The sequence below is a fragment of the Hippoglossus stenolepis genome, chromosome 9, assembly GCF_022539355.2.
Source record: "Hippoglossus stenolepis isolate QCI-W04-F060 chromosome 9, HSTE1.2, whole genome shotgun sequence".
Classification (NCBI taxonomy): Eukaryota; Metazoa; Chordata; class Actinopteri; order Pleuronectiformes; family Pleuronectidae; genus Hippoglossus; species Hippoglossus stenolepis.
The window spans coordinates 4,831,734-4,856,748 of record NC_061491.1 but is presented as its reverse complement, the minus strand read 5'-3'; the positions used below and the strand labels follow the sequence as shown (position 1 = coordinate 4,856,748).

The window sequence follows — 25,015 nt, the reverse complement described above, 5'->3', positions numbered from 1 at the left end:
TGACACAAAATTTGTTGTGTGATCATGTGCAACTACGAGAGTGTATTACAGTGGCTCGGGGAGTTGATACGGATGTGTGTGTGTGTGTGTATGTGTGTGTGTGTGTGTGTGTGTGTGTGTGTGTGTGTGTGTGTGTGTGTGTGTGTGTGTGTGTGTGCTCTACCCTCACATTGAGCAGCTTGTTTGCAGGTATTGTTCTTTTCCCAAACATCCAGTATTGCTTTGCATTTCCCTCGTGTTTAGTTTTTTCCACATGGCGTTTTGTGTGCAATTACGCTTACAGCGATTCCTTAAGTGGCAGCAGATGATCAAACTCACATCATCCAGGTTTTTGTTGCAAAACAGGGATTATGAAGCCAAACGCAAACTCACAGAAAAGCTGAAGATCGGGTTTTTAAATGGACTTGATTTGCTTTAGTTTGTGACTGAATACCACTGTTATTAACAAGCAGACATGGACAATGAAAGATAATTCATTCAGAGTTTGTTAAAAGTGGTTTAACATTCATGGGTACACTCCTCTGAGTATGAGGGATTAATGAAAGATCTCATTAAACAATCTGCACTAATGTGTTGCTGGCTGTCAGTCAACTATTTTGGGGTCCGTTCATTAATTTTTAATTTAGTTCACTTGTTTTGGAAAATTGCAAGCTTATTATGACTTATTTTTTAAACTAAATTGCAATATTATACTTCTATAATACCCCACATTAGCATTTAAGTTTTGCATTTCAATGAGGGCCCACATTATTCAGTGCATATTCATGTCCATTTTTGTCCCCAGACCATCAGTCCATCTATATCGGCGTCCCCGTGCCTCAGGGATATCGACGTAAGCGCAGGCGAAGGCGCTCTAGCCGCGAGGCCGCTGACACGGACAGAGACAGACACTACAACCAGCACAGACACCGCGAACATGACCGGTACCGAGACATAGACATCGAGGAAGGGCTCATGGATTCCAACGAGCAGAGTCTCCCAGACATCAACCGCACAAGTAAGTTAGTGGCCAGAGAGCCTGGATAGAGAAAAACTTGAAATCAGACTAAGTGAAGAAGAAGCAAGAGCACACCGAAACAGCTAACAGTGGTCTCCCAGGGTCAGACCTCAAACCATTGTCATCTGAGGTCTAATCAATCTTCACCCATGCTCCTTCCCTAACTTCTGCGTTAAAGTTTTGTTTGGATGAACTGTGTCCATCCCTAACTTGTGTCAGGGTGCTTTTGAGAGACACAAAATGAAAGTAGTCGTTAAGTCTGACCCACAGAGCCACTGAACTCCAGCCTTTTAAATAAACATAAGATCAATGGGGTTTTAACACTTGTCTTTAAGGGGCAGCCCAATAATTCTACATGTCAAAAGAAAGGTTTGCTGTTTAGGAGGCAGTGAAAGTTGAACCAAGGATCCAATGTAGTTGCATAATGGGAAATGCAGGCTCCAGTGTATTTGGAGCTTGACCAAAGTCAGGATAACTTGGCCTCTGCTATACAGATATTAGTACAAGTTAGATACAAGTCTAAAGGAAGTGCAACACAAGTTTAACTTGTTTAATTGTTTAACAGTTGTGTGTTGCATTATACACAATATTTTAACTGTAAACATTTTCAAAAATGTGTTCAAAACTGTGACTAGTTTTTTAGGTTAAAAAATAAATGAATGTCTTTTGTCAATTCTAAAAAAAACTGTCTCACTGCACTGCAGTCCAGTGTTAAGTGAAAACTAGGAATAGCCTGTAATACAGCAGCCTCTTGATCTTTTCTTTTGTTAATTCAAGACCTTTCTTCTGCTTTATCTTTATCCATTTGAAAAAAAAATGTTGACAGACATGACACGGGCTCTGTCATGTTTTACAATATCGTTGCACTGTTCTACCTCACGTTTTTGATTTGATTTTGCTTCCCTCCAGGAGTTCTAACAGTGAGCAGCAGGACTCAACGCAACCTGAGCTTGTTTGAAATTAGAATAATGAGTGACCTGGCAGATCACCGCTGCATTTGATATTTCAAAGACTTTGCCTGGGACGTGGTCAACATTGCCAAATCAGTGTGGTGTCAAGGCAGGGGTTTACTCTTTGTGGACTGTGTGCACACACACATACTGTCTTTTGGAGTTTGTGGGCTTCAGTACAGTTTAAATAAACTTTAAATAAAGTTATCATAATGACATGTAGTGCTTTCAAAATCATTGAAATGGCTAACCCAACTTTTCAGCCATGAATAACAGAGCCATCATAGCAAATATTCCTAGCAGACACTTTTGCATTACTGTTGTCTGGTTACAGATAGTACAGTATAGGACAGTATCCATTTATCTAAAACATGGCAAAATCTACCTGAATTGAAAGATGTAGATGGTCATTCCTTCCATGCACCCATTATCTATACCGTTTATTCCTTGAGCGTCGCAGAAGGAGCTGGAGCCAGACCGGGCTGACATTGGTCAGGAGGCAGAGTGCATCCTGGACAGATCACCAGTGTATCGCAGGGCAAACATACAGAGACAAACAAGCATTCACTCTCACAGTCAATTTAGAGTCTCCAATTAACCAAACTCTAATTTTACATTATTGATTTCATCATCATTTGCCCATTCAGAAAAGACAACATGTAAGTGTAATTCACTGGGAGGTGCTGTCAATAAAGTGCTCCAATATTATTGATCATTGTTGGCATTAATAGACTCGTCCTATTTACAGTAATCACCATACAGCTCAGTCCATAGGTTAGCAACACTGTGGTCAGCTGACATGGCCTTACCCTAAAGCAACATTCAAAAACACAGAGTTCAGTTTAACTTCGATACAACAAGGCAATGGATTAGCAGCCTCATGATAATGAACCTGCTGTAGACTTCCATACTTCATTCATCACCGCTGATACAGTACATTATGGAGTGATATACAAAAACAGCTTGTAAAAAGAGTTAAAGTAAAAAAAAATTGTAATAACAACTAAAATGTCTACTGATTTATATTGGAGATTAAATTCATAATAATGAACTGTATAGAGGCTAATTCCAGTCAAATGTTTTAGAGCACCCCATTTTTTCAATATCAAAATTTAATCAGTTTAAGTCCAGTGAATTTGAGACATATAAAAAATCAATAGAAAACAGTTTTTTTTCAGGGATGAAGAAAGTAGTTAACTTACATTTTCCTGCCGCATTGAAGTAAATGAAGCCCCTACACTTTGGAACAATCTGCCAGAAGGGATTAGACTAGCAGAATGGGTTACCTGTTTTATCGTGTGATATATGACTTTTATTATTTGTATCTTTATTTTTATTATTTATTTATTCTGATTGGTTGTGAATTTTATATTGTTTATTGTCAAGCCCTTTGTTACTTGTATTTAAAAGTGATATACAAATAAGTTTATTAGTATTTATTATTATTATCTCAGTACAGGAAAAGAAACATCCTGTTTGTACGGTAGAGATGCTCTAAGCTTAAGCTCTGAAAGTGAAGCCAAATGGTGAATACAACACACAGATAAAAGCCATTACAACTCTTCCCTATAAAACTCTACTATATGACAATAAAAACCATATCAATCTCAAAGAGATTCTTTTATTCCCTTAAGTATCTCCAGCAGCCGAGCGTCTACGCTACATCCTGAATGAAGATGATGACATGCCCAAGCCAACGCTCTTCACTGAGATGGACACTCTGCAGAGGGAGGGAGATGAGCTGGAGTGGAAGGAGTCTGCCAGGTGAATAACTACACACTCACAGACACACACAATTTAAGTCATGGTCACGCTTCTGCCACTCAAAAATAAGATTGCTCTGGTATTATCAGGTTTTGCTTTCACTTCAAGATCGATTTTTCCAAGACCAAGGACAACTTAGAAGTCTTTCCGTGATCAGATGTAGGAAGAACTGTCAACCCTCAATTGCACAGCAGCTTTGCTTTGCTCAAGCAAATTTCCTGCCTCACATTCAGACAGGGTCACGCCCGCGAGCTGCCAGCTCAAACCCCAGACATCTAACTGAGCAGTCGGTACCACTGGAAGAGATAAAGTGCCAAGCTCAGAGAAATTAACACAGTTGTGTATATTACTCACCGTTCTTTCTTCCTCTCTGTGTCTCCCACTACCTTCAGGTGGGTGAAGTTCGAGGAGAAGGTAGAGGAAGGAGGAGAGAGGTGGAGTAAACCCCACGTGTCCACGCTGTCCCTGCACAGTCTTTTCGAGCTCAGGACATGTCTCCAGACGGGAACAGTTCTGCTGGACCTGGAAGGCTACTCGCTGCCTCAAATAGTCGGTGAGGTTTACAGGATTTAGTCTCATTATTGACAAATGCATTTCATTGTGTGTGAGAAATCATTAGTCACTAATAATACAGTATATATTCTGTTTTATATTTATAAAAGTCATGGAGGTAACATTTTGGCCCCATTATTATATTAAATGATAATATTAAATTGTAATCTTTGTTAGCAAATAACATGACTGCTCCCCCATAAGGGAAGCCAAAGTATCTTGATTGCCACCTAGTGGTTGCGTGCAGCATAGGTCATAAGTCTTGTCTCCTCCATGTTAGTGGATGGGACATGGGCCAAACTAAAAAGTACACGTCAAATAACTTTTTCACAAAGATGGCTTCTGTCATTTTAGGTAGTTATTATCACACTGATGAATGTTAAAGTGTTCATTTTTCTTACAAGTTTGTTTTTATTAAATATTTGTTGCTATAACAACAGGGTGAAAGGTCATTATTGACAGCTGAGACTGACTCACGATTGGTTGAGCGCCCCTCTAGGAACTATATACCACGCTCCATCCCTGCATAGCTACTGCTCTGGATCCAAGTTTGCCATCTATTTCTAGTTTATGGTAGCAAGGCTGTCCTATATCCAGATATTCCATCAGAAATGTAGGATAACCATCTCACAATTGCTGATATGACCAATGTCTACTAACCAAACGATAGAAATGCAGTATGCAATGGTGCACTGGTCAACACAACACTGGTGCTTAGCCCAAATGTAATAGAAGGACCATTTTCCTCTTCCTTCTCTACCTTGTATTTTGTCTGCACACATACAAAACACAATTGCAAGATTTTTGCTCAGCTTCATTGTTTACCACTATAGAGGTGCAGATCGATGCACACTACTATATGTACTATACTATATGTGTACTAGCTTGTAGATGTCATCAGTGAACAGTCTAAACTTAAATCAGGTCAAACCCAACTTTATTAGATCCATGTTGCACAGTTTGGCTCGCAATAAACCTAAGGTTGTTTAAACCTCACAGAATCATGGTGCATGTTATAGTCTTGCAAAATAAAAGTGTTCATCAAACTTAATTTTCTAAACAAGGGACCAAATTAGGAAACACCGTGGTTCCTTTTCTCACTAGCTACAGTAGCTCGTTAGCTAACCAACTTGTTATCAGCTTACGTGTTTACATTGCTGCCGCTACTTCAGCTAAAGTATATCATGTACATTTATATCACCTCCACTGAGGAGGTTTGTTTCCATCAGCATTTGTCTGTTAGATAGCAACATTACACAAAAACCACTGGACATATTTGGGTATTGATATCTACGTGTGTGTGAACTTTGGTGCAGGTTGATTGAATATAAGGGGACTGTCATTCTTTATTTGTTGGATATCTCCACACAACACTTTCACATTCCCCTGTTGTTTGATACTGAAACATATTGAAAACTTGTGTCAGCTCACGCTCTCAGGAATCGCTCCATATGACGGACGCCTGGTAAAAACAGAAGCCACGATGCATTAGTATGGAGTGGTCAATAAATCAATGAGACAGTCAATGAATGAGAGATCAATGACAAAAGTTGCAGTGTTTCCCGGCGATCGACAAAAAGAAACAATCGCGAGTCATTTTCAAGTTCATAACACATTTTTACAACTAGTTTATGCCTCGACTTGCCATTGCTTTGGTTAAGTGATAGGTGGGTCAGTTTTGGACCGATAGTTTCAGTGGTGTAAGATGTTTATTATTATTCAATATAATATATATTATTTTATTATAGCTATGGTGCTTGATCATTTTCATTAGAAAATAGTATATTGAAAAAAAGATTTAAAGTTGATTGCCAATGCTACACCCATTACACAATTCTACTGATTATATTAAGATGACTACATTTCAATATCTTGTATTTACTAATCTTGGGCCACACCGCTAACAGGGATGCTGGTCTGCTTATTTAGCACAACCTGGAATTACAGTGAATCCAGGTAGTTGTAGTTTGTAAAATCTGATTTTGTGTCTTTGTCAGTTTTCTTTTCTCATTTAATAACCTAAGTAACCGTCCTGGAATCCTTGGTTATTAGCTGTTCTTATCAAATACCTCTTTGCTGCAGGAAATTCTGCAGTAATTCATGATGATGACAACACAGAGGTGTTCAGTCATATGAGGTGCACAAACATTGCTCTTCCAGGGCCTGGGGATCTGGATTACCTGAGGAGGGAAATTAACCAGCACAATCATTCTTTACACCAAACGACAAACTGTGCTTCACCCACAAGCTACACAATTGAAATTGAACTCATATGTTTCCAACAACTAATACAACACACTACATGGACTTCATATATCTGTATAAAGCACATACTACATAGATCGTAAAGTATAATGGAAACACTGGATTTGCATGTCATATACTTTCATGTAACATACAAATGTGTGTTTTTCCAGATGACATTATTGAAAGGCAGATCGAGGAGGGCATGATATCCCCAGATCTGAGAGAGAAGATCAGCTTTGTCCTGCTGAGGAAACATCGACACCAGACCAAGAAGCCAATCCACCGCTCCCTAGCCGACATCGGCAAGTCCAGCTCCTCGACCAGTGAGTGTCCCTCTTGTAGCTATCACAAACTGTCATGTAGCTCTATCAAAATGGGACCAACATTCCCTTGAGACTGACAGTTTACAGACTCCACAGCACTGATCAATTAATAATAATAAAATATGAGGTTGGTTGTCAGACAAATTGCTGCAAGTTGTTTTTTTTGCTTGTGTCTATGTGTAAGATTTGAGGGGATTGTCGTGGCGACATTTTTCTTCATCTTATTTCCTCGCTTAGTAAGACTACATACACTGTTTTGTAGCATGAAATATGACATGTCGTTACATGAAACAGTTTGCGTCCCTGTGATATAGCAATTTCTTTTCTTTATCAGTGATTGGTCCTTTTTGGTCCCACATGAGTGTTCATTATGCATGTGTTCGACTTGGGAGATGAATGAAGGCAATCCTGGAGCCAACAAGGCTCATACCCTCCACAGGGAGTGTATTAATGTTTGATGAGTTAATTACTGCCGTGGCATTTCCTCATCTCATGAACACTGTTAATCAGAAAGCAACACCTCGAACTGTTGTTGTGTGTGTTTGTCTCTGCTTCCTTTCCCTCGGCAGGTCGTAATGTAGGGTCCCGAGGTGGACCAGGTCCAGGGCCAGGTCCTGGGCCAATGGCCAACTTTAACCTCTCCACCGAGGACCTCAGATTGAAACAACAGTCTACCAACTATGGCCGCCTGCGTGAGTGACTGCCCATAGGTGCTTGGTCTGGGATTTCAGCTCACATGCACACACCCCACTCTTGCTCCCTCTCTCTCCCTCTCTCACCTTGGCTTATAAAAAGCCAAGGTGAGAAAACTAACCATTCATGTATAATTTATGGTGAGGTTTGGATCTATGAAAAGACATGGTTAGTTTTGTTTTTTGAGGACAGAGACTGGATTTCTTTTAACATAAAATGGTGATTTTTTTTTATTCAGACCATTTTGTGGACTCATCATCATCAAAAGACACACAGTGACTGCTAGACCTGTTCAGGCCTGGTATTAACATCCAAGCTCAGTGATCTGATCGCACTGAACGCTGAACGCACCCAAATGTGTCCTCAAAGCATTCCTGTGTTCCGATCACTCCAACTACTTTCGGAGGTGGTCCGGGACACATGTAGTCACATTCTTTTCGCTGTGTGAACGCAAATGGCCTCATACTACCTGCTTAGCCCAATGTAAAACATTTCATTAAATTAACACCTCACTGCCAAAAAATCTGAAAATTACAGGCATCGTAAAAGTAGACTTTATGGTGAAACATTGATATAGGCCATTTGGGTGAACCTAAAGAAGTGCAAAGCCACTGAGTGCACGCTCTGATCTGAAGCATGCTGTGTGTAATGAATATGTTATAAATGTTAATGTTGCGGTTTAACCTTCCAGGTCACGCTCAGAGCAGGAGCATGAACGATATTGCAGATACTCCCAGCACAGACCAGGTGAGTCAGTAATGTGACTTTATGGGTCAACAGGGTTTCAAGAGTATATGTTTTTTACATACATTGGATACTGTTTTTGCAAAATGTGTATATATTTGAATAAATAAAAATATAGTTCTATTATTGAGGCTTTGGTATACACAAGTGCATTTGTAAAGGCCAAATTCCTGTTCCTAACTTTTTGAATAGCTAAGTATCTCTTTCTTTTCTATCTAAGTGCATAGAATCTATCTCTTGGGTGTGTTTTCCATTTTGTTGTCTACCATTATTATTGAAATAAATAAATAAACTAAATAATCTCATGTCGAGGCAAGGCATTGTGTTGTTCTGAATTGATGTTTCACTGGAGTAGTGAGCTCGGTCTCAAGTGGCATCAATCTTCCATTGCAGCTGCCAGTGAAGGTGACAGCTACTCATGGAGGAAGCGTGCAAACACATAACTCACTCATTATTGTGGCCGATGTAATAATGTGGCTTAAACCCGGTGTCACATGCTTGAACAGTTGCAACGCCGTGCTGTTGTTGCTCGGATTAGGCTACTGGGCTTTTCAAAAGACAGGTCAGGATTAAGTGTCACTCACTGTAATGACTAATGTATAAAATAAATAAATGAGAGTTTGTATTAGAGTGTGTGACGTGGGCTATGAACTTTGTTTGTCAGCGCAACTATGAGGACAAGTACTGGCTGTCCAGTTCCAAGCACCCCAGTTATGAGTGCATGGCTGGATGTTCAAATTATATTTACAGGTCTACAGTAGGTCACATGTGACAACAGACAAGTGGCAGTTTGTTACTGTGTGTGTGTGTGTGTGTGTGTGTGTGTGTGTGTGTGTGTGTGTGTGTGTGTGTGTGTGTGTGTGTGTGCCACATTTTCTGTGTCAATATTGAGCTGGCATCTGGAAAAAACATGGATCTCATTGTAGAGGCCGCGTGCTCAGCCCTCACATGTAGCCACAGATTTGAGCTGTGGGTTATTGGCAAGCGTCTCTATTATTGAGTGTTATTGTGCTGCTGTCCAATTTCCTGCCACACCTTTACATGCAATCAGACAGGTTAGGTCGAGCTCGCCATCCCTCTTTTTTCTGTTGCAGCTGTGTCGGGTACATTTGTTATGCCTCTCTGATTGGTGCTTCTGGAGGTTTAATGATCATGGAACAACAATGCGTTATTATCTTGCAAACATCTGCTGATATAACGATGCCCTTCCAGACATACCTGCCAGGTTTAGACAGGCTTTTGGTAATAAATGATGAGAAGATGGAGCTTAAAAATATCTCAGTGGGGAGATCTGGTCATTACAGGAGCAAATAGTCAAATAATAAACACGTGTAGGCTGCTTTGCTTTCACCCCCTGTCCATTTCATCCCAAAGCAGCTCCGTGAGGTTTAGTCTGGAGAGAGTGTTGTTCTTCCATCATGTGAAGCCTCTGTGCTGTTCTTCTAATGTATTGGCTTATTATCTTACTGTAGGAAGTCTTCCTTAGTTACTTCTTTCTGATAACAGTATACAGTATTACATCCTGCAGTACAATATTGTCCTATTAATTCAGTTAGGACACCTGTTTACACTGACCTCCACTTCACTTAGGTCCATTGCTGCAGGAGTTCTGAAAGTTTTTTCTTTATCCCAAACTGACTTGTTTTCTATGACATTTAGTTATTTTGTGATCATTCATTTTTCTCTACCTTGGGCAGTTTAAGGCTCTATGTTAGGTTATTAATTTGACTTAAACTAGTTATATTTCAATTGAAATTTGAAAAATTACTGGAATCATTAATTGTTATCTAAATAGCTTGTAATTAGCCTACTTTTCTGCCTAATTGATACAGTTCTAAAAACATAACCTAGAACACTCGGACTCAAAATTAACAAAAATAAGAGGAATAGGAGTACTGCAAAGGGAAAACAAAAATAAAATAAAATATGGATACACCAACAACTGTGAAATATCATATAGTACTACTATTTGGTGATGTCTCATTATTTTTTTCTCTTTCTTCTTTGTCTTTCTGTAGCTCAAAAACAAATTCATGAAGAAGATCCCTAGAGATGCAGAGGCATCCAATGTCTTGGTGGGTGAGGTGGATTTCCTCAACAAACCCTTTGTAGCCTTTGTCCGCCTGGCCCAAGCCACAACACTAGGAGGTCTGACTGAGGTCCCTGTGCCCACCAGGTGAAATGATCTGCAGTATCTGTCGCTCCTTCACTCTCGCGTCACACAAACACTTGCCAGTCCTGCACATGCCTCACATTTGTCTTGTCACGTACAGATTCCTGTTTGTTCTGTTGGGGCCCCAAGGAAAGGCCAAGTCGTATAATGAGATTGGCCGAGCCATAGCAACCCTAATGGTGGATGATGTAAGTAGCTCTTTAAAAAGTGTTTCTATGACATGCCTTCATTGTTAGACTGCATGCTGACAATGTCTCAGTAAACCTGTGGATAGAGAAAGTGTAATTTCCGGGAAAGGCTGTGAGCTTCATTTGAAGCTGTGAAAACGATGTGACGTATGGTTTGTGCTTTAGTCGGCCCAACCACTGGGAGACCCACTATTGTGATTTAATTGCATCTGGATGTGATGCTGATGGTTAAGCATCGGCTAGGAGCAGGGTTTCTGTTGGGATAATGAGTCACCCATGGTTTTTAATGTTTGTTAAAGGGAGTGTTCTTGCTGCTGAATGCAGTTTTAGCTCTTATTAATTCCTAAATCACTAAGACAAAATCCAGATGGGCTTTTTTAATAGCAGATGAAGTAGTGAAGTAATAACAGGACATTATTTTAAACTGAACTTGCAAAGCTAAATAGTGTGTTCAACAGCCACAATTTAACCCTGACAGTGAGGTGGGGGTTGGAGATTTGTGGACCCCCATTATAATATGGTATCTTAATAAGAGTTAAATCTTCCCTGTTATACACAAACACTACACCTGCCTTGGGTAGGTCAGGAGCAGAACATTTTCATAATGACATGCTGAAACACATTATTTTATTTTTCTATTCTATTTTTAAATAAAGTCGGAATGATTTATTCCGTTAACAGTATGTCCGTTAACAATACTCAATATGTATGATTTACATTTTATTTAATGGTGACACTGTCCAAACCATTTTTAGAACTGCCTTGATGGAAAAGGGGGTAATTGTGGCCTGACATTAGCATTTAGCTCAGGTACACCCTAACAGAGCTGCTACTGTGACTACAGACTTTTATTTTAGCAGGGCTTCCTGGGTGTATTCATGTGCTTACTTCATCTGTATGTGACCACAAAGAAGTAACAATTCCAACACTGACTTTAATTGTAAAACATTTGTCTTTTTAAGTGGTTTAATTGAGGTTTGAGTGTTTACTATATTACTTAACACACAGTTGGTGCGGGGGGGCCTGTAAAATCCATTTGCAGTTATTAGCTGGATTTGAGTCTAGCTTCGAGCAAATGGCTCCAATACATTTAGTGATTGTTCTTCAGTCCAAAATCAAGTTAGGATGTTTGTGTGGGAGGAAGAAAATCAATGAAGGTACCACACACCACTCCTGGGACAAATATTTCTGTCTCTCCCAGGTTGCAGACACCTCTTAATTTTCATTAGCTTTTAATTTAGTCTGATATTTAGTTTGTGCTGTTTTTTCAGTTAACTCTCTGGGAAAGTGTAGATGCCAGTTATTATAGCAGTACATACCGATGATATCACTATGAAATAAGCCAAGTGAAATTCTCTCCCTTTATTTCTCCCCCTCCCAGCTCTTCAGTGACGTAGCCTACAAGGCCAGAGATCGAGAGGATCTCATCGCCGGCATAGATGAGTTTCTGGATGAAGTAATTGTGCTTCCACCTGGAGAATGGGATCCTAAAATCCGCATTGAGCCGCCAAAGAAAGTCCCCTCAGCTGACAAAAGGTTGGAGTTTAACCATCCACCTCAATACTCCAATGAATCACTCGGCCTCTCTGAGCAATATGCCAACAACAATTGTGTGAGGTTAAACCTTGACCATGATCTTCTTTTGTCAAAGAATTAGTCTGACAGCAAAATAATGTGTTTCCTGAATCAAACCCAGAGATAAGAGCTTGATGCAAGGTGAAATCCTGCCTCCATGTCAGCAAGCATCAGACAAAACGTGAAAGCCTCTGAGACAACACTCACAACATTGTAGATTGGATATGTACCATATTTGCTTCTGTGCCGTATGTATCTTTTTTCGGCAGGAAGTCAGTGTTCTCCTTGAATGAACTGGGGCAGATGAACGGTACAGCTGGGGGAGGAGGAGGCCTGTCTGAGGACGAGGAGATGCCAGTGCAACATGAGCTCGGAGAGGAGCTAGCATTCACTGGACGGTAGGTAATCCAGGCCACATGGCAAGATGCTGAGAGGTTTGGATCAAACCTGATTATGGCATATGGAAATTTACAAAAATGTGGCAAAGTGGGCAAATTATCTGGGTAGAAAAGAAGCAGACAGCCCCCAATGAGCTTTAACTGAGGATACAATGATTAATCTTTCGTCAAGTTGGTGGTTTAAAGAGCCAGTTTCAGCTGTGCCTAAAGCAACATAATCCCAAATAACAAGAAAAAGGCTTCCTCTATCTACGTGCTTGTCCAGATATCACTGTAAATCATTGTTATCTCATTCAGTCATAGGGAATCTCCTACTTTACAGAAAGTAATATGTGTATATGTGCTGAGAAGTGAAATGTGCCAAAAATCCTAACCACTGACTATGCACATGTATAATAGCTTCTGTGGCGGGCTGTACCTGGATATAAAGAGGAAATTGCCATGGCTGCCTAGTGATATCTACGAAGGCTTTCACATTCAGTCCATCTCTGCTGTGCTCTTCATCTACTTGGGCTGCATCACCAACGCCATCACCTTCGGTGGTCTGCTGGGGGACGCTACAGACAACTACCAGGTAAAAAGAGGGTGTCAAACTCAGGCAATCACACCAAATTATTTATGTAAAGTAATTTATACAACTTGGTCTATTAAACAGATATGCACCTTTAGAGAGGCCTCTACACATACTGTCAGGCTTTACACCATCACAAAACATTTATTGGCATTTTTAGGAATCATGATGGCATGATCCTAACTAGTGCAGTGCCTGTTGCTAACCTGCCTGTTTGGAATGGGATGTTTGCTTGGTCTGTGTTAATAATGGTTACACCTTTCTGTCTGAGACTGTAAAAGTGACCTGTAATTGAGCCACAGACACAGTAAGGCAGACAAGTAGGCAGACAGACAGACAGACAGACAGACGACAGACAAGCAGACAGACAGACAGACAGGTAGGCAGACTGACAGGCACCCAGACAGGCAGGTAGGAAGACTGACAGACAGACAGACAAACAGACAGAGATTTCTGGAATTATAGATATAGTTTAATAGAACTAAAAATATACTAAACCATGACTGAACATGCTGGACGTAGTCTTATTTTTACCAGACAGATATGAGATTGGTATCAACTAAAGCAGACCTTTTGCCGGAAGTGGCCCGTGGGCCTCGAGTTTGACATGTCTGGCTTAGAATATCGGTTGAGGGCACGTCACATTAACAGTTTTATATTTTACAGTGAAACCAAAATAGAACATAGTCGAGTAGCTCCAGATAACATTCAACTGGAATCAGCCAAGGAAGGTCAACGGTTATTAGTGTGTCATGTTTATGAGGTTAGCTAAGATATATTGTAAGTCTTTACCATAGGCAGCTTGTTTGTCATACAAGGGACACTCTCTCCCTCTTTTACATCTAGATTCAATAATTTTCTTCAGTGTGTCACCCTTTTTTTGTGTGAGAAAAACTGAAAGACACCATCATTAATTTTATTTTACTGCTCAGTCAGAAAACAATTATGTCATTCACTCTCTAATATGAACGTCTTGGTTTCATAAACTAATCTGAGGTTAGTTTAATGCAATTTTACTCCGGATCAGGTCTTCCATTTTCTATTTGTGCATCAAGACCTTTGAACAAATACAACTACATACACACAGGCACACAGGCACACACACACACACACACACACACACACACACACACACACACACACACACACACACACACACACACACACACACACACACACACACACACACTCAAAGATGTGCACAGGAATCATTTCAGGTAAGTGCTTTGACTGGCACTTATTCATTCCCCTCCCTGTCAAGTTGAAATACATCTTGACCTTTTGTCCAATGCACATACACACAGCAACCACTCCCACTTTACACCCACCAACATTGATTTTTGTCATTCCTCTCTTCCTCTCGTCTCATCTGAAGCTTGTGTTGCTGATGTCATCAACACCACAACACATCAATTTTGTCATTCAAATGTCCCGACCATTGTTCAGCTGCGTTTTCGTTTTCCGTCAATTCTTTCAAGGAATCTCATTCCACAACAACTGCTGTTTTCTTTCCCTGTTTCTGAGTAATATAACCTTCTTTCCTTGACTCCCACCTCCCTCTTCCAACAGGGTGTGATGGAGAGTTTCCTGGGTACAGCTCTGGCTGGCACTGTTTTCTGTCTTTTCAGTGGTCAGCCCCTCATCATCCTCAGCTCCACTGGACCCATCCTCATCTTTGAAAAGCTCCTGTTTGAATTCAGCAAGTGAGCATCTTCAGAACTGAATGATCCTGCTGTAGACCTACAGTATATGTCAGATTCAGATTTCAGAGTTAGATTTCAAGTATGTATTGAGGCTTGAATGTACAGCACATCCACTGAAGGTATTTGTAGATGATTAAAAATACATTTTCTTCAAGAGTCAAACTTTACAAACAGCACTGGCTGGCGACCTAAATGTAGCTATGTTGGAATATTTACTTTGTCAATTAGCTTTTCTAGATAAACTCGACACAAGTAGGTACAATATATATAAATAATATACAATCATCCAATAGAGTCATTATATCTGCAATATTATATTGATGATATTTATGTATAAGAATATTATTTAATAAAGGCCAAGGTACCATATAGACAAACCTTTGAAAAGACTTTGTGGTGCGCAAGAACTCTGTAGTAGTTCTTATACTTCTGTGTAATGCAACTTATGCCATCTTAATTATAGCATATCAATGTACTGCCAACTAGGTGACTAAATCAAACCGAACTGATATTCTAATATATTGAATCATGTGACTGCTCAAATGTTAAAGGTCTTTAGAGCAAGATACTACATAAGTGACATCTTTTTACCTTATCAGTATCTTCGCTTTAAAATGCAGGTAATATAAGTGCATAAATGCATGAATTATCTTTACCAGTGCATTCACCAATCTGTACTGACTTCTCATCCCCTAAAGAAATAACAGCATAGATTACATGGAGCTGCGTCTGTGGATCGGCATGCATTCCTGCCTGCAGTGTTTTATCCTGGTAGCTACTGACGCCAGTTACATCATCAAGTACATGACGCGCTTCACAGAGGAGGGCTTCTCCAGCCTCATCTCCTTCATCTTCATATCTGACGCAATCAAGAAGATGGTGGGCTCCTTCAAGTACTACCCCATCAACACTGACTTCAAGCCTGACTACATCACCACCTACAAGTGCGAGTGCTTGGCCCCTGACCCAGGTGAGTACTTCCCTTGAGTCAGGGTGACGCAGGTGGATCATCCACACATAGGAAGTGTGGCAGTGGCTCTGTTTGGGATTATTTTACCGACATCACAGAGTGTCTGGTATTGTACTTCATCATGTTACATTAGACGTTTTTTGGAAAGCTTCGTTAAAGCACAAGTTTATCTAAACATTTGATCTCATCAAGTAACAATGAAGTGCTAGAAAACTGAGAAAAATCCAGTTCTCATTAGTGAAGTGTAGTACAATCCATTCAACCATCCATCCATTTTCTGCTGCGTCACAGTGGCAGCAGTCTAAGCAAGGTAGTCCAGATGTCTTTCTAGCAAGATTTACGAGTCCCTTTCAGGGGATCATTGGTCAGATGAGATATACAGTCAGTCCAAAGGGTTTTGGGTCTCCCCTGGGACTTTCCATCAGTTGGCCCAGAAAACCCTTCAGTGATCAGATCCCACTACCGTCCCAACTGGCTCATTTTGATGCAAACGACCAGCAGCTCTAGTAGCTCTAGTCCGAGCTTCTTCTGGAGTTAAGAGCTCCTTACCCTAGCTATTAGGGCGAGCACAGCCACCTTACAGAGGAAACTCATTTTTGCCACTTGTAATTGCAATCTCATTCTTTTAGTCACTAATCAGAGCTCACGACTATTGCTGTTGGTTGGATCATAGATTGACTGGTAAATCAAAAGCTTTGTCTCCCAGCTCAGCTCCCTCTTCACCACAATGGTCCAGGGGAGTGCCTGCATAACTCCTGACACTGCAACAATCTGCCTGTCAAACTCACCCTCCATCGTACCCTCACTCGTAACCAAAACCCCAGGATACTTAAACTCCTTCACTTCACAATGGCCTCAGACTTTGAGGTGCTGACTCATCCCAGCCACCACAGTCAGCTGCAAACTGTCCCAGTGCATGCTGGAGATCTCGGACTGGTGAAGCCAACACAACCACATTGGCCTCGTATACACCTGGTATTAAAATTAGTTTTTTGTTATCCGATCACAAGTACAGGTGTGAGCGGACTAAGATCGGATAACGATCCGATCACGTCAGATGACATTCGGAGCTGGTCTGGGCCCAAGAGTCCACAATCTTTTAGCAGAATGAATAAAATCCATCCTGAGCCACATATGACGGACCTCCTACTCAGCTGACATCCTGAGACACCCGCTGCAGTTTCACCACAAATCGAACAAATTTTTTCTCTTCTCGTTCGTTTGTTTGCAATCGTCGACACAAGATCAACACTGATCAACACATAATGGTTTCTTAAATTGGAAAAATCGTTCTTCACAGCTGCACGAGATTCATTCAGACTCTACTGACTCGTCTTTCTTCCTCTCTTTTGCCTGCTCGTGCCGACACACACACACACACACACACACACACACACACACACACACACACACACACACACACACACACACACACACACACACACACACACACACACACACACACACACACACAAACAGTGACATCAGACACATCTGTAAACTCAGACTGATTCAAAACAACATTGTTTGATCTTAACACAAATGACGAACGTGTTCATTTGCATGTAGAGCAGGGAAGTGAGTCACAGGAGACACATTCAGGACACATTTGAATGTCAGGTGTGAACACACATACTTAACGCTGGCCACTTGTGATCAGATCTCTCGGAACGGATGTTATTACCAGGTGTTTAAGGGGCCATTGTCTGTAAGAACCAAAGAGATACAGTAATTCTGATAGATAGGCAGATGGAGTGCACTCTGACGTCCCCTCTTTTTAACATGGGAATCAGCAGCCTTGTTGTTCCACTCCTCAGGCATTGTTCCCACCCTCCATTCAACATTAGGTTGGGCTGATGGTTTGCCGAAACTTCCTTTTCCTTTTAAATGTCCTTTTCCATAGCCTCCCCAAATACATTTAAGGACGAATCTCATCCACATCTGGTGCCTTGTTGCGAAGGAGCTTTTTGACTGCTGGAGATGTTGATCATTGTGCGACGAGTGTGATTCTGTGCTTCAATCACACATGATAATGGAAGTCTGGCAAAACAAAAACCCTATGAACATAGACAGATTGAAATGGGCAGGTCTCTGGGTTGAAAAAAGGTGATGTCATGCACATCTGCGCACCCATAATGATTTAGCAACATCTTAGTTAAATCTGTTGTAGAACTGGCTGCCTGTGTTTTCAGGCCACTGTCAATCAAATGTGATCAAACCACACTCACAGAGTCCCAATGAAGCCGTTTATCTCCGAGTTTAGAGTTTAAACAAAGAGGCAGGGTTTAGGTTTTTTTTCTACTTTCACCTTAACTGCTCATTTAGTTATTTATATCCAGTTGGCCTAAAACCACATCAATTTTGAATTAATGGGTTGATAATACAAAAATGTTTTATTCCATTCGTCTTTCATACTAAATCTTTAATACTAGAATAATGAGTTACTTCCCCATGAAGAAAAGGCAGGTCTCTTTAATTACACTATTTTAGTACGTGAGTATTTTTTAAATTTAGTTTTTATCTTCGGTTGCTGTGAGGCTGTCTGTTAAAATGGCCAATATGGTTAATGTAATGTATCAGCTGATATTAGGTTAAAATATCTGCATCCTGTTTTACATTGGCTGTAATAGCTGCAGTCTATGGTGTTTCCCAGGATGTTGATTATCAACTTGAATTACTCTTTGTGGGGTTGCATGGATTAATGAAATGAAATGAAAAATAATCTAATTTAATTTAGATTCAATTTAAATTAGATTCCCGCATCATCGAAATTCCTAGATACTCACTAATCTGTTTGCTGTTTTTGAAAATGGCAGTAATTTGCAGTGATAGACATTGATTTCTGTAACTGATTTGTCTCTTGTTTGTTTTTGCCATGCACAAACAATTTGGCTGCCATCTCTTGCAAGTGAGTACCCCTTTGTTTGTCTGCATGGGCCGCAGGGTGATCTTTGCAATGTCCGGCAGCTGGATTCTCATTATGTTTTGCATTTCTTTTTCGTTCTCTTTTGTTTTCCTCCTCAACCCCTCTTCATTTTCTGTCTCATTTCCAATCTGTCTAACTCCCACTCATAAACAGTGGCTGCAATGATCTTCAATGGTTTAGTTCCAATGCCAGATAACAGCTCTAGTGTCTCTGGGGTAAGTTCATCCTTTCACTCAATTTGCAATGTTTTGACTCTATTTATTTCAGTGCATTGTATTTCAAGCCCACATTACGTAATCGTTTGAAAAAAAAGTAAATCCTATGTACATAAATGATTTACAGCAGCCCAGGTGTCCACCCAGTCTGATAAAGAAGCTGCTCTCTTTCTGTCCTTGGTTTGTTTCTCTCCATCTATCCCATCAACCTCTCGCCCTATTCCGTGAATTATAACTTCATATCCATACCGAAAATGTTCACTCTGTCTGTGTTTACATCCTTTATGTCTTTGTTAAAACAATTGTCTTCATCCTCTCCTGTATCCCTGTCCCTGCCACCCACCATCCATCCTAGTTGAATGTGACAGCGATGGACTGGAGCCAGCTGAGCAAGAAGGAGTGTGTGAAGTATGGAGGCTCCCTGGTGGGAAAGACTTGCAAGTATGTCCCTGATCTGGCCCTCATGTCCTTCATCCTCTTCTTTGGCACCTACTCCATGACCGTCTCTCTCAAGAAGTTCAAGTTCAGCCGCTACTTCCCCACCAAGGTGACAAAATAATCTGTCTTTTTAAATAAACAAGTTTCACCATGCTTTGTATGAGCACAAATCCAGTTAATGGAGAAATGAAAGGTGCCATATGAAATTTTAATGTTAACACACAAAACATAAGAGCAGATTTATTATCTCCAACCAGAACACACTTTGCAACTAACATATATTCTCATCCTAGAGTGAATTATATATATATATATATATAATATCTGTGAGGTTTGCTGTTACTACAGAGTTCCAGCTGGGACTTACTTTTCAGAAATCAGTTCAATCTGATAAATGCCAGATGTTAAAGAGGATTCCCCAAATTGCTTTATAAGGCTACCTGTTCCACTCCATTTGTGGCTATGTTTTATTTATAAAAATGCTCCCAAAGACTAATAAGAAATGCCACAGAGGTTCAAGCCGTGCTGTGAGAAATCATCAGACACAAACATAACAAAATAATTAGAAAATACTACAGGTTTGCAGGTGTAGCACTTTTAATAACAATTTAAGAGAGTCTTTACATTCTATGAGAATAGTCTACAGAGAAAGAGCAACACACAGAACGTATTTATTCCGTTAAATGGATATGGCACGAATATAACTTTCAACATGATTTTACGGTTTGAATGGTTACATAGAAAGGACTTAAATCACCAAGGAGGCATTAAATTCTCTAAGCACAGCTATTTTGACCTTGACCTCTACACTTAATCGTCTTGCAAAGATTATCTCAGGATTTCAAGGATTTTCAGCAGTAATGTATGTGAACCTGCCCAAAGTAAGATCATGCTATGAATAGTTACAGCGAAATCTCTCTAACAATATCAAAATAACAAGTCAGGTGATGATGATGATGATGATGATGATGATGATGATGATGATGATGATGATGATGATGATGATGATGGCATTATGAACAGAATATTAATGTTACATTAAGTTTACCAAAGCTATTGAATTTTATTTGTTGAATGCATTTTCTTACTCTTAAATAAATATACTAGTTGTGCTATGTTTTTTTGCCATTACTGCCACAGTCTATCGATCCGTGGAATGGCAGAAATATGTAACATGCTGCTCATGTCCCTGTGGGTGTACACGATATAGGAACCCCCTTGTGAAAGCATTGCTCCATAGTGCTACTAATGGTCAAAAACTCCACAGGGTACCTTTAAAATTATGCAAACTGTGAACACATAATGAAGACTGACATCTAAAAGGAAGAATATACTGAATAATTAAAACAGTGTAATGTGTCGTAGCAGAACTTTAAAGTAAGTCTCCAACAGTGTTGTTATGGAGGTCAATGCCTTTTCAATCTGCAAAACTGTAAACAAAGCAATGTGAGCCAAGCAAATTTGAACCAGAAAGTACAACACTCTCTCAGACAGATGGCCCACTTGTTATCACTTTTGATAATTTATGCAGCCTGTTGTTGATTTTATAGCCATGTTGGTACAGTCCCCCCAGACCCAACACAGCACTGCTGCTAACATCTGTCCTGTGTCTGATCTCCCAGGAGGGCTTCATCAAACAGAGGAAAAAACGAGCTGATCACTTCTGTTTCCAGACACAAGGATTATCTCTAACTCAAGAGGAGCCAGGCACAGCTCATGTTCAATATTTATGAGTTGCCTCCTATCTGACCCGTCCCTGCTCTGAAAAGAGATGTGCTTGTTTCTCATTCAAACTGTCTTTTTTCCATTGTGTCTCTCTGTCTGTGGCTCCAGCTGAGGAAACTCATCAGTGACTTCTCCATCTTCATGTCCATAATGACGTTTGTGGGGCTGGATATGTTGATGGGACTCAAAACTCCCAAGCTAATTGTTCCAACAGAATTTAAGGTATGTGAATTCATTTCAAATCATCGTTTCTTATACAGGGTATGTGCTTTTAAACAATTACTCAATAATTTGGGTGATTTACTTATTGCTTTTATTTATTTTTTTATTGCATACAGATTAATGAAATTAGATCTCAGAAAAGAGCCAGACTTACCTCTGCTTCCAGTCTTTGGGTTAAGCTAACCAAATCCTGGCCGTAGCTTTGTGTAACGTACACACTTGAGAGCGGAATTGATCATCTCATCTAACTCAAATAAGACCATTCCCCTACTAACTTAAGTGTCTTGGAATGATTTTCTTATGTGGAAATTGTTTATGTACCACTGTGGAAATGAACTGGAAATAAAATGGACTCTCCTCCTCCAACAGCCGACTCGCCCTGACCGTGGCTGGCTGGTGATGCCGTTTGGAAAGAACCCATGGTGGGTGTACCTGGCCAGCTTTGTCCCTGCCCTGCTGGTCACCATTCTCATCTTCATGGACCAGCAGATCAGCGCTGTCATTGTTAACCGTAAGGAGAACAAACTTAAGGTAGGTTTGCACTTATATAAACGTATATATTGTTTACCACTGAAGAAACAAGAAATCTTCATAAAAACTCACATTAAGTCAGAGTTTAGTCAGAGTATAGATACTTTTATTGTTATTATATAATTATATCATTGTATGTTTCCATCTATGTATATTGCATTCTATTTTAGCATTTAAAAGAATTCTATTATCCAAGGCTTATGAGGTATATATATAAAATGATCTGTGTCTGGTTTCCCTGGCAGAAAGGCTGTGGTTATCACCTGGATCTGTTCTGGGTTGGTGTCCTGATGGCTGCCTGCTCCTTCATGGGCCTGCCCTGGTACGTGGCTGCCACCGTCATCTCCATCGCCCACATCGACTCTCTGAAGATGGAGAGTGCGTCGAGCGCTCCCGGAGAACAGCCTCAGTTCCTCGGGGTCAGGTTGGTTGGTTGGTTAAATGGAACAGAAACAAACAAAAAAACGTCACTTGGGAAATTACCCCTTCAGGCTGTTGTATGCAATATCTCACTATGAGAGAAACTCTTTGCCAAGGTCTTTGTAGCTGTGACAATGCAACGCTTTGTGAAATTGACTTGATGGTGTCCTGTTTATATTTGATCAATGTCCAATATACAGAGAACAAAGAATGACAGGGATTTTGGTGTTTGCTCTCACCGGAGTCTCCATCTTCCTTGCTCCGATACTTAAGGTATGAAGTACATTGTGTGCTGTTTCCTATTGCTTATGATAAAGGTTGTAATGGAGGGTGAAACCATCTAATTTCTGCTGTTTATGACTGACAGGGATAAAACCAGTACAAATACTTTTATGAAAATATTACAGATAATATTTCTCACCATCCTCTACTAATGATCTTACTCTGTGGTCACTGTGACCAACAGATGACTCATACTGCTCATGCTGGCATCTCAACTTGATTATGAGTAATAATCCAAACTCAGCCTTGCCTAGCTAGACAGCAGACGAGGTGACCAGCACGTTCAGCCTTGTTAGGCCAGTGGGGTTGGAATCTCTAGTCACCTCAAAATTCCATTCTGATTCAGAGGGCTACGATTCAGTGATAAAAACGCTTGACTCAATGACTCTTGATGCATCAAAAAATATGATTTCTATTGATTTAATAATAACAACAATTACAATAACAATTCGTAATAAAACTAAGTTTTAGATATTTGTCAAAGCACTTCTTTTTATGTGTCTGACATTTTTTCATTGGATTAAATATTTCATAATAACTCATTTATTTCTTTGCCTTTAAACTCCACACAGTGTCGGCAACCTAAAAACTACAGCATGACTGTCTAACATGTGTTCTGTGCTTCCTGTTGCTTGTAGTTCATCCCCATGCCGGTGCTGTACGGTGTCTTCCTCTACATGGGTGTCGCCTCGCTCAGTGGAATCCAGGTACGCTGCGTGCCAGCCGCTGATGTTAATTATCTTAATAAATTGAGTTATTGTGGCTGAACGTCTTACTTATTGCATTTCTGACAGCGGGCCGGGAAGCAGCTTATTTAGAGCTTCCAAGCAAACAAACAGGCAGGCAGGCGTGATCCTTGGTGTCCATACAGACAAGAGAGACAACAGAATCACATAAAATCACAGTTACATTTGTTATAAGCTTCTGAGTTGACAAATATATCAAAGTAAAAATATAACCTGCAGCTGTACCAACTGGGTCTGATGTGCAGGTGTCTCATTATAACAACCAATATATAGAGTGACAAATTTACAGATGGGGCTTCATGTGTTTGTGTTGGAGCCAGTGCTCGTCGGAAACTTTCCTCCAACTCATTGCACAGGCTAGTGGAGCTGTGTAGCATACCAATCTCCCCGAAATAATTTGAGATGAATCATTCATATCATAGGTCTGCAAGTGTTTAACCTGTGCCACTCAAAACTTGGGCTCTTTTCCTCCATCTGCCCCTTGTCTCATCGTCCTCCACAGTTCTGGGACAGGATAAAGTTGTACATGATGCCATCGAAGCACCAGCCAGACTTTTCTTACCTCCGTCATGTTCCTCTGAGGAAAGTACACCTGTTCACACTCGTCCAGATCATCTGTCTGGCTGTGCTCTGGATCCTGAAATCCACCTTCCTGGCCATCATCTTCCCTGTGATGGTACGTGATAGAACATGAATCGTTTGTTTGGAAAGGAAGTTTAAAAGGATGTGTGTTGTTGTTATTTTTGGAAAACAGGCAGCTACTCCTACACTAAATTATTATGCATCCTGGATGATCAGATGGTTGAATATAGTTTGATGGCAGAATGCATAAATCAGGGCTTTATCTGTTCATCCAAGATGCTTACGTGTCCGTTTCACTACGCATCCACTCAGCTACGGATACACCCGGTCTCCACACTTCTCAAGAGTTTTGGAGCCACTAAAACGAACGAGAAGTTTGGAAATGCTGTTGGCCCCATTTTGATTTGAAAACCTGGGACTGCATTTTAGTCTGGATGGGCAGAAACAGAGAAGTTTGTTAACGATGACTTAGACACTAACAAACACTTGCTGATTGGGGTTTTCTATGGGCTCCTATCATATGACCCCCTTCCGTAAGAAATCAACCTGCATTAACCTCGGCCACCAGTGTAGAAAGCAACATGGATTATCAATTACTAGTGTTGCTGACACTGTTATCTTTGCTAAAAACTATTGTACAGTTAAATTCTGGGAGATGAGCTATTCAAGCAATGCAATTCTGCAATTAACAGCCGAATGCTTCCCGTGTACACCATCCCGTGCATGCCTGCAGTGTACATTAGCAGTCCCCCTTTCAGGCGTGTTTGTATGGACAGGGGTTAAAGCTGATAAGGAGCCAAAACGCTTGTGTGGACAGAGATCGTTTTAGTTTGAAAACACCATTTTTAAACAAAAATGTCCTATGTAGTCTGAAGATGCTCAAGAGGTGGTCAGCTGTATCTGTACTACACATATACATTGAAACCTATATCAACAGAAATAAATCCAAACAGCTTTCTCAAATGAACTCAGCACATCAGAATTTATTGTTACAATATCTGAGTGTAAATATAAAGAGACGGTGTGATCTGATTTCCCTGTGTATATCTGCGATTCATGATAGTGTCAATCTATTAATAC

General features: G+C 40.3%; 1 protein-coding gene across 2 annotated transcripts in view; it reads left to right on the top strand.

Moving 5' to 3' along the window:
• The window catches only part of slc4a5a (solute carrier family 4 member 5a), a 33,863-nt gene that overhangs the window by 4,054 nt on the left and 4,794 nt on the right, over nt 1-25,015 (top strand). The window contains exons 3-23 of one of the 2 annotated variants that reach the window (XM_035166504.2): nt 785-997; nt 3,582-3,711; nt 4,104-4,264; nt 6,681-6,833; nt 7,403-7,525; nt 8,218-8,273; nt 10,289-10,446; nt 10,544-10,631; nt 12,013-12,167; nt 12,476-12,604; nt 13,004-13,178; nt 14,745-14,878; nt 15,577-15,848; nt 18,955-18,989; nt 19,345-19,536; nt 21,261-21,374; nt 21,744-21,905; nt 22,151-22,329; nt 22,526-22,598; nt 23,246-23,314; nt 23,856-24,029. In XM_035166504.2, the coding sequence (XP_035022395.1) occupies nt 785-997; nt 3,582-3,711; nt 4,104-4,264; nt 6,681-6,833; nt 7,403-7,525; nt 8,218-8,273; nt 10,289-10,446; nt 10,544-10,631; nt 12,013-12,167; nt 12,476-12,604; nt 13,004-13,178; nt 14,745-14,878; nt 15,577-15,848; nt 18,955-18,989; nt 19,345-19,536; nt 21,261-21,374; nt 21,744-21,905; nt 22,151-22,329; nt 22,526-22,598; nt 23,246-23,314; nt 23,856-24,029 (2,945 nt within the window). The remainder of the gene's footprint in view (nt 1-784; nt 998-3,581; nt 3,712-4,103; nt 4,265-6,680; nt 6,834-7,402; nt 7,526-8,217; nt 8,274-10,288; nt 10,447-10,543; nt 10,632-12,012; nt 12,168-12,475; nt 12,605-13,003; nt 13,179-14,744; nt 14,879-15,576; nt 15,849-18,954; nt 18,990-19,344; nt 19,537-21,260; nt 21,375-21,743; nt 21,906-22,150; nt 22,330-22,525; nt 22,599-23,245; nt 23,315-23,855; nt 24,030-25,015) is intronic. The other variant, XM_035166506.2, reaches the window with a different exon arrangement.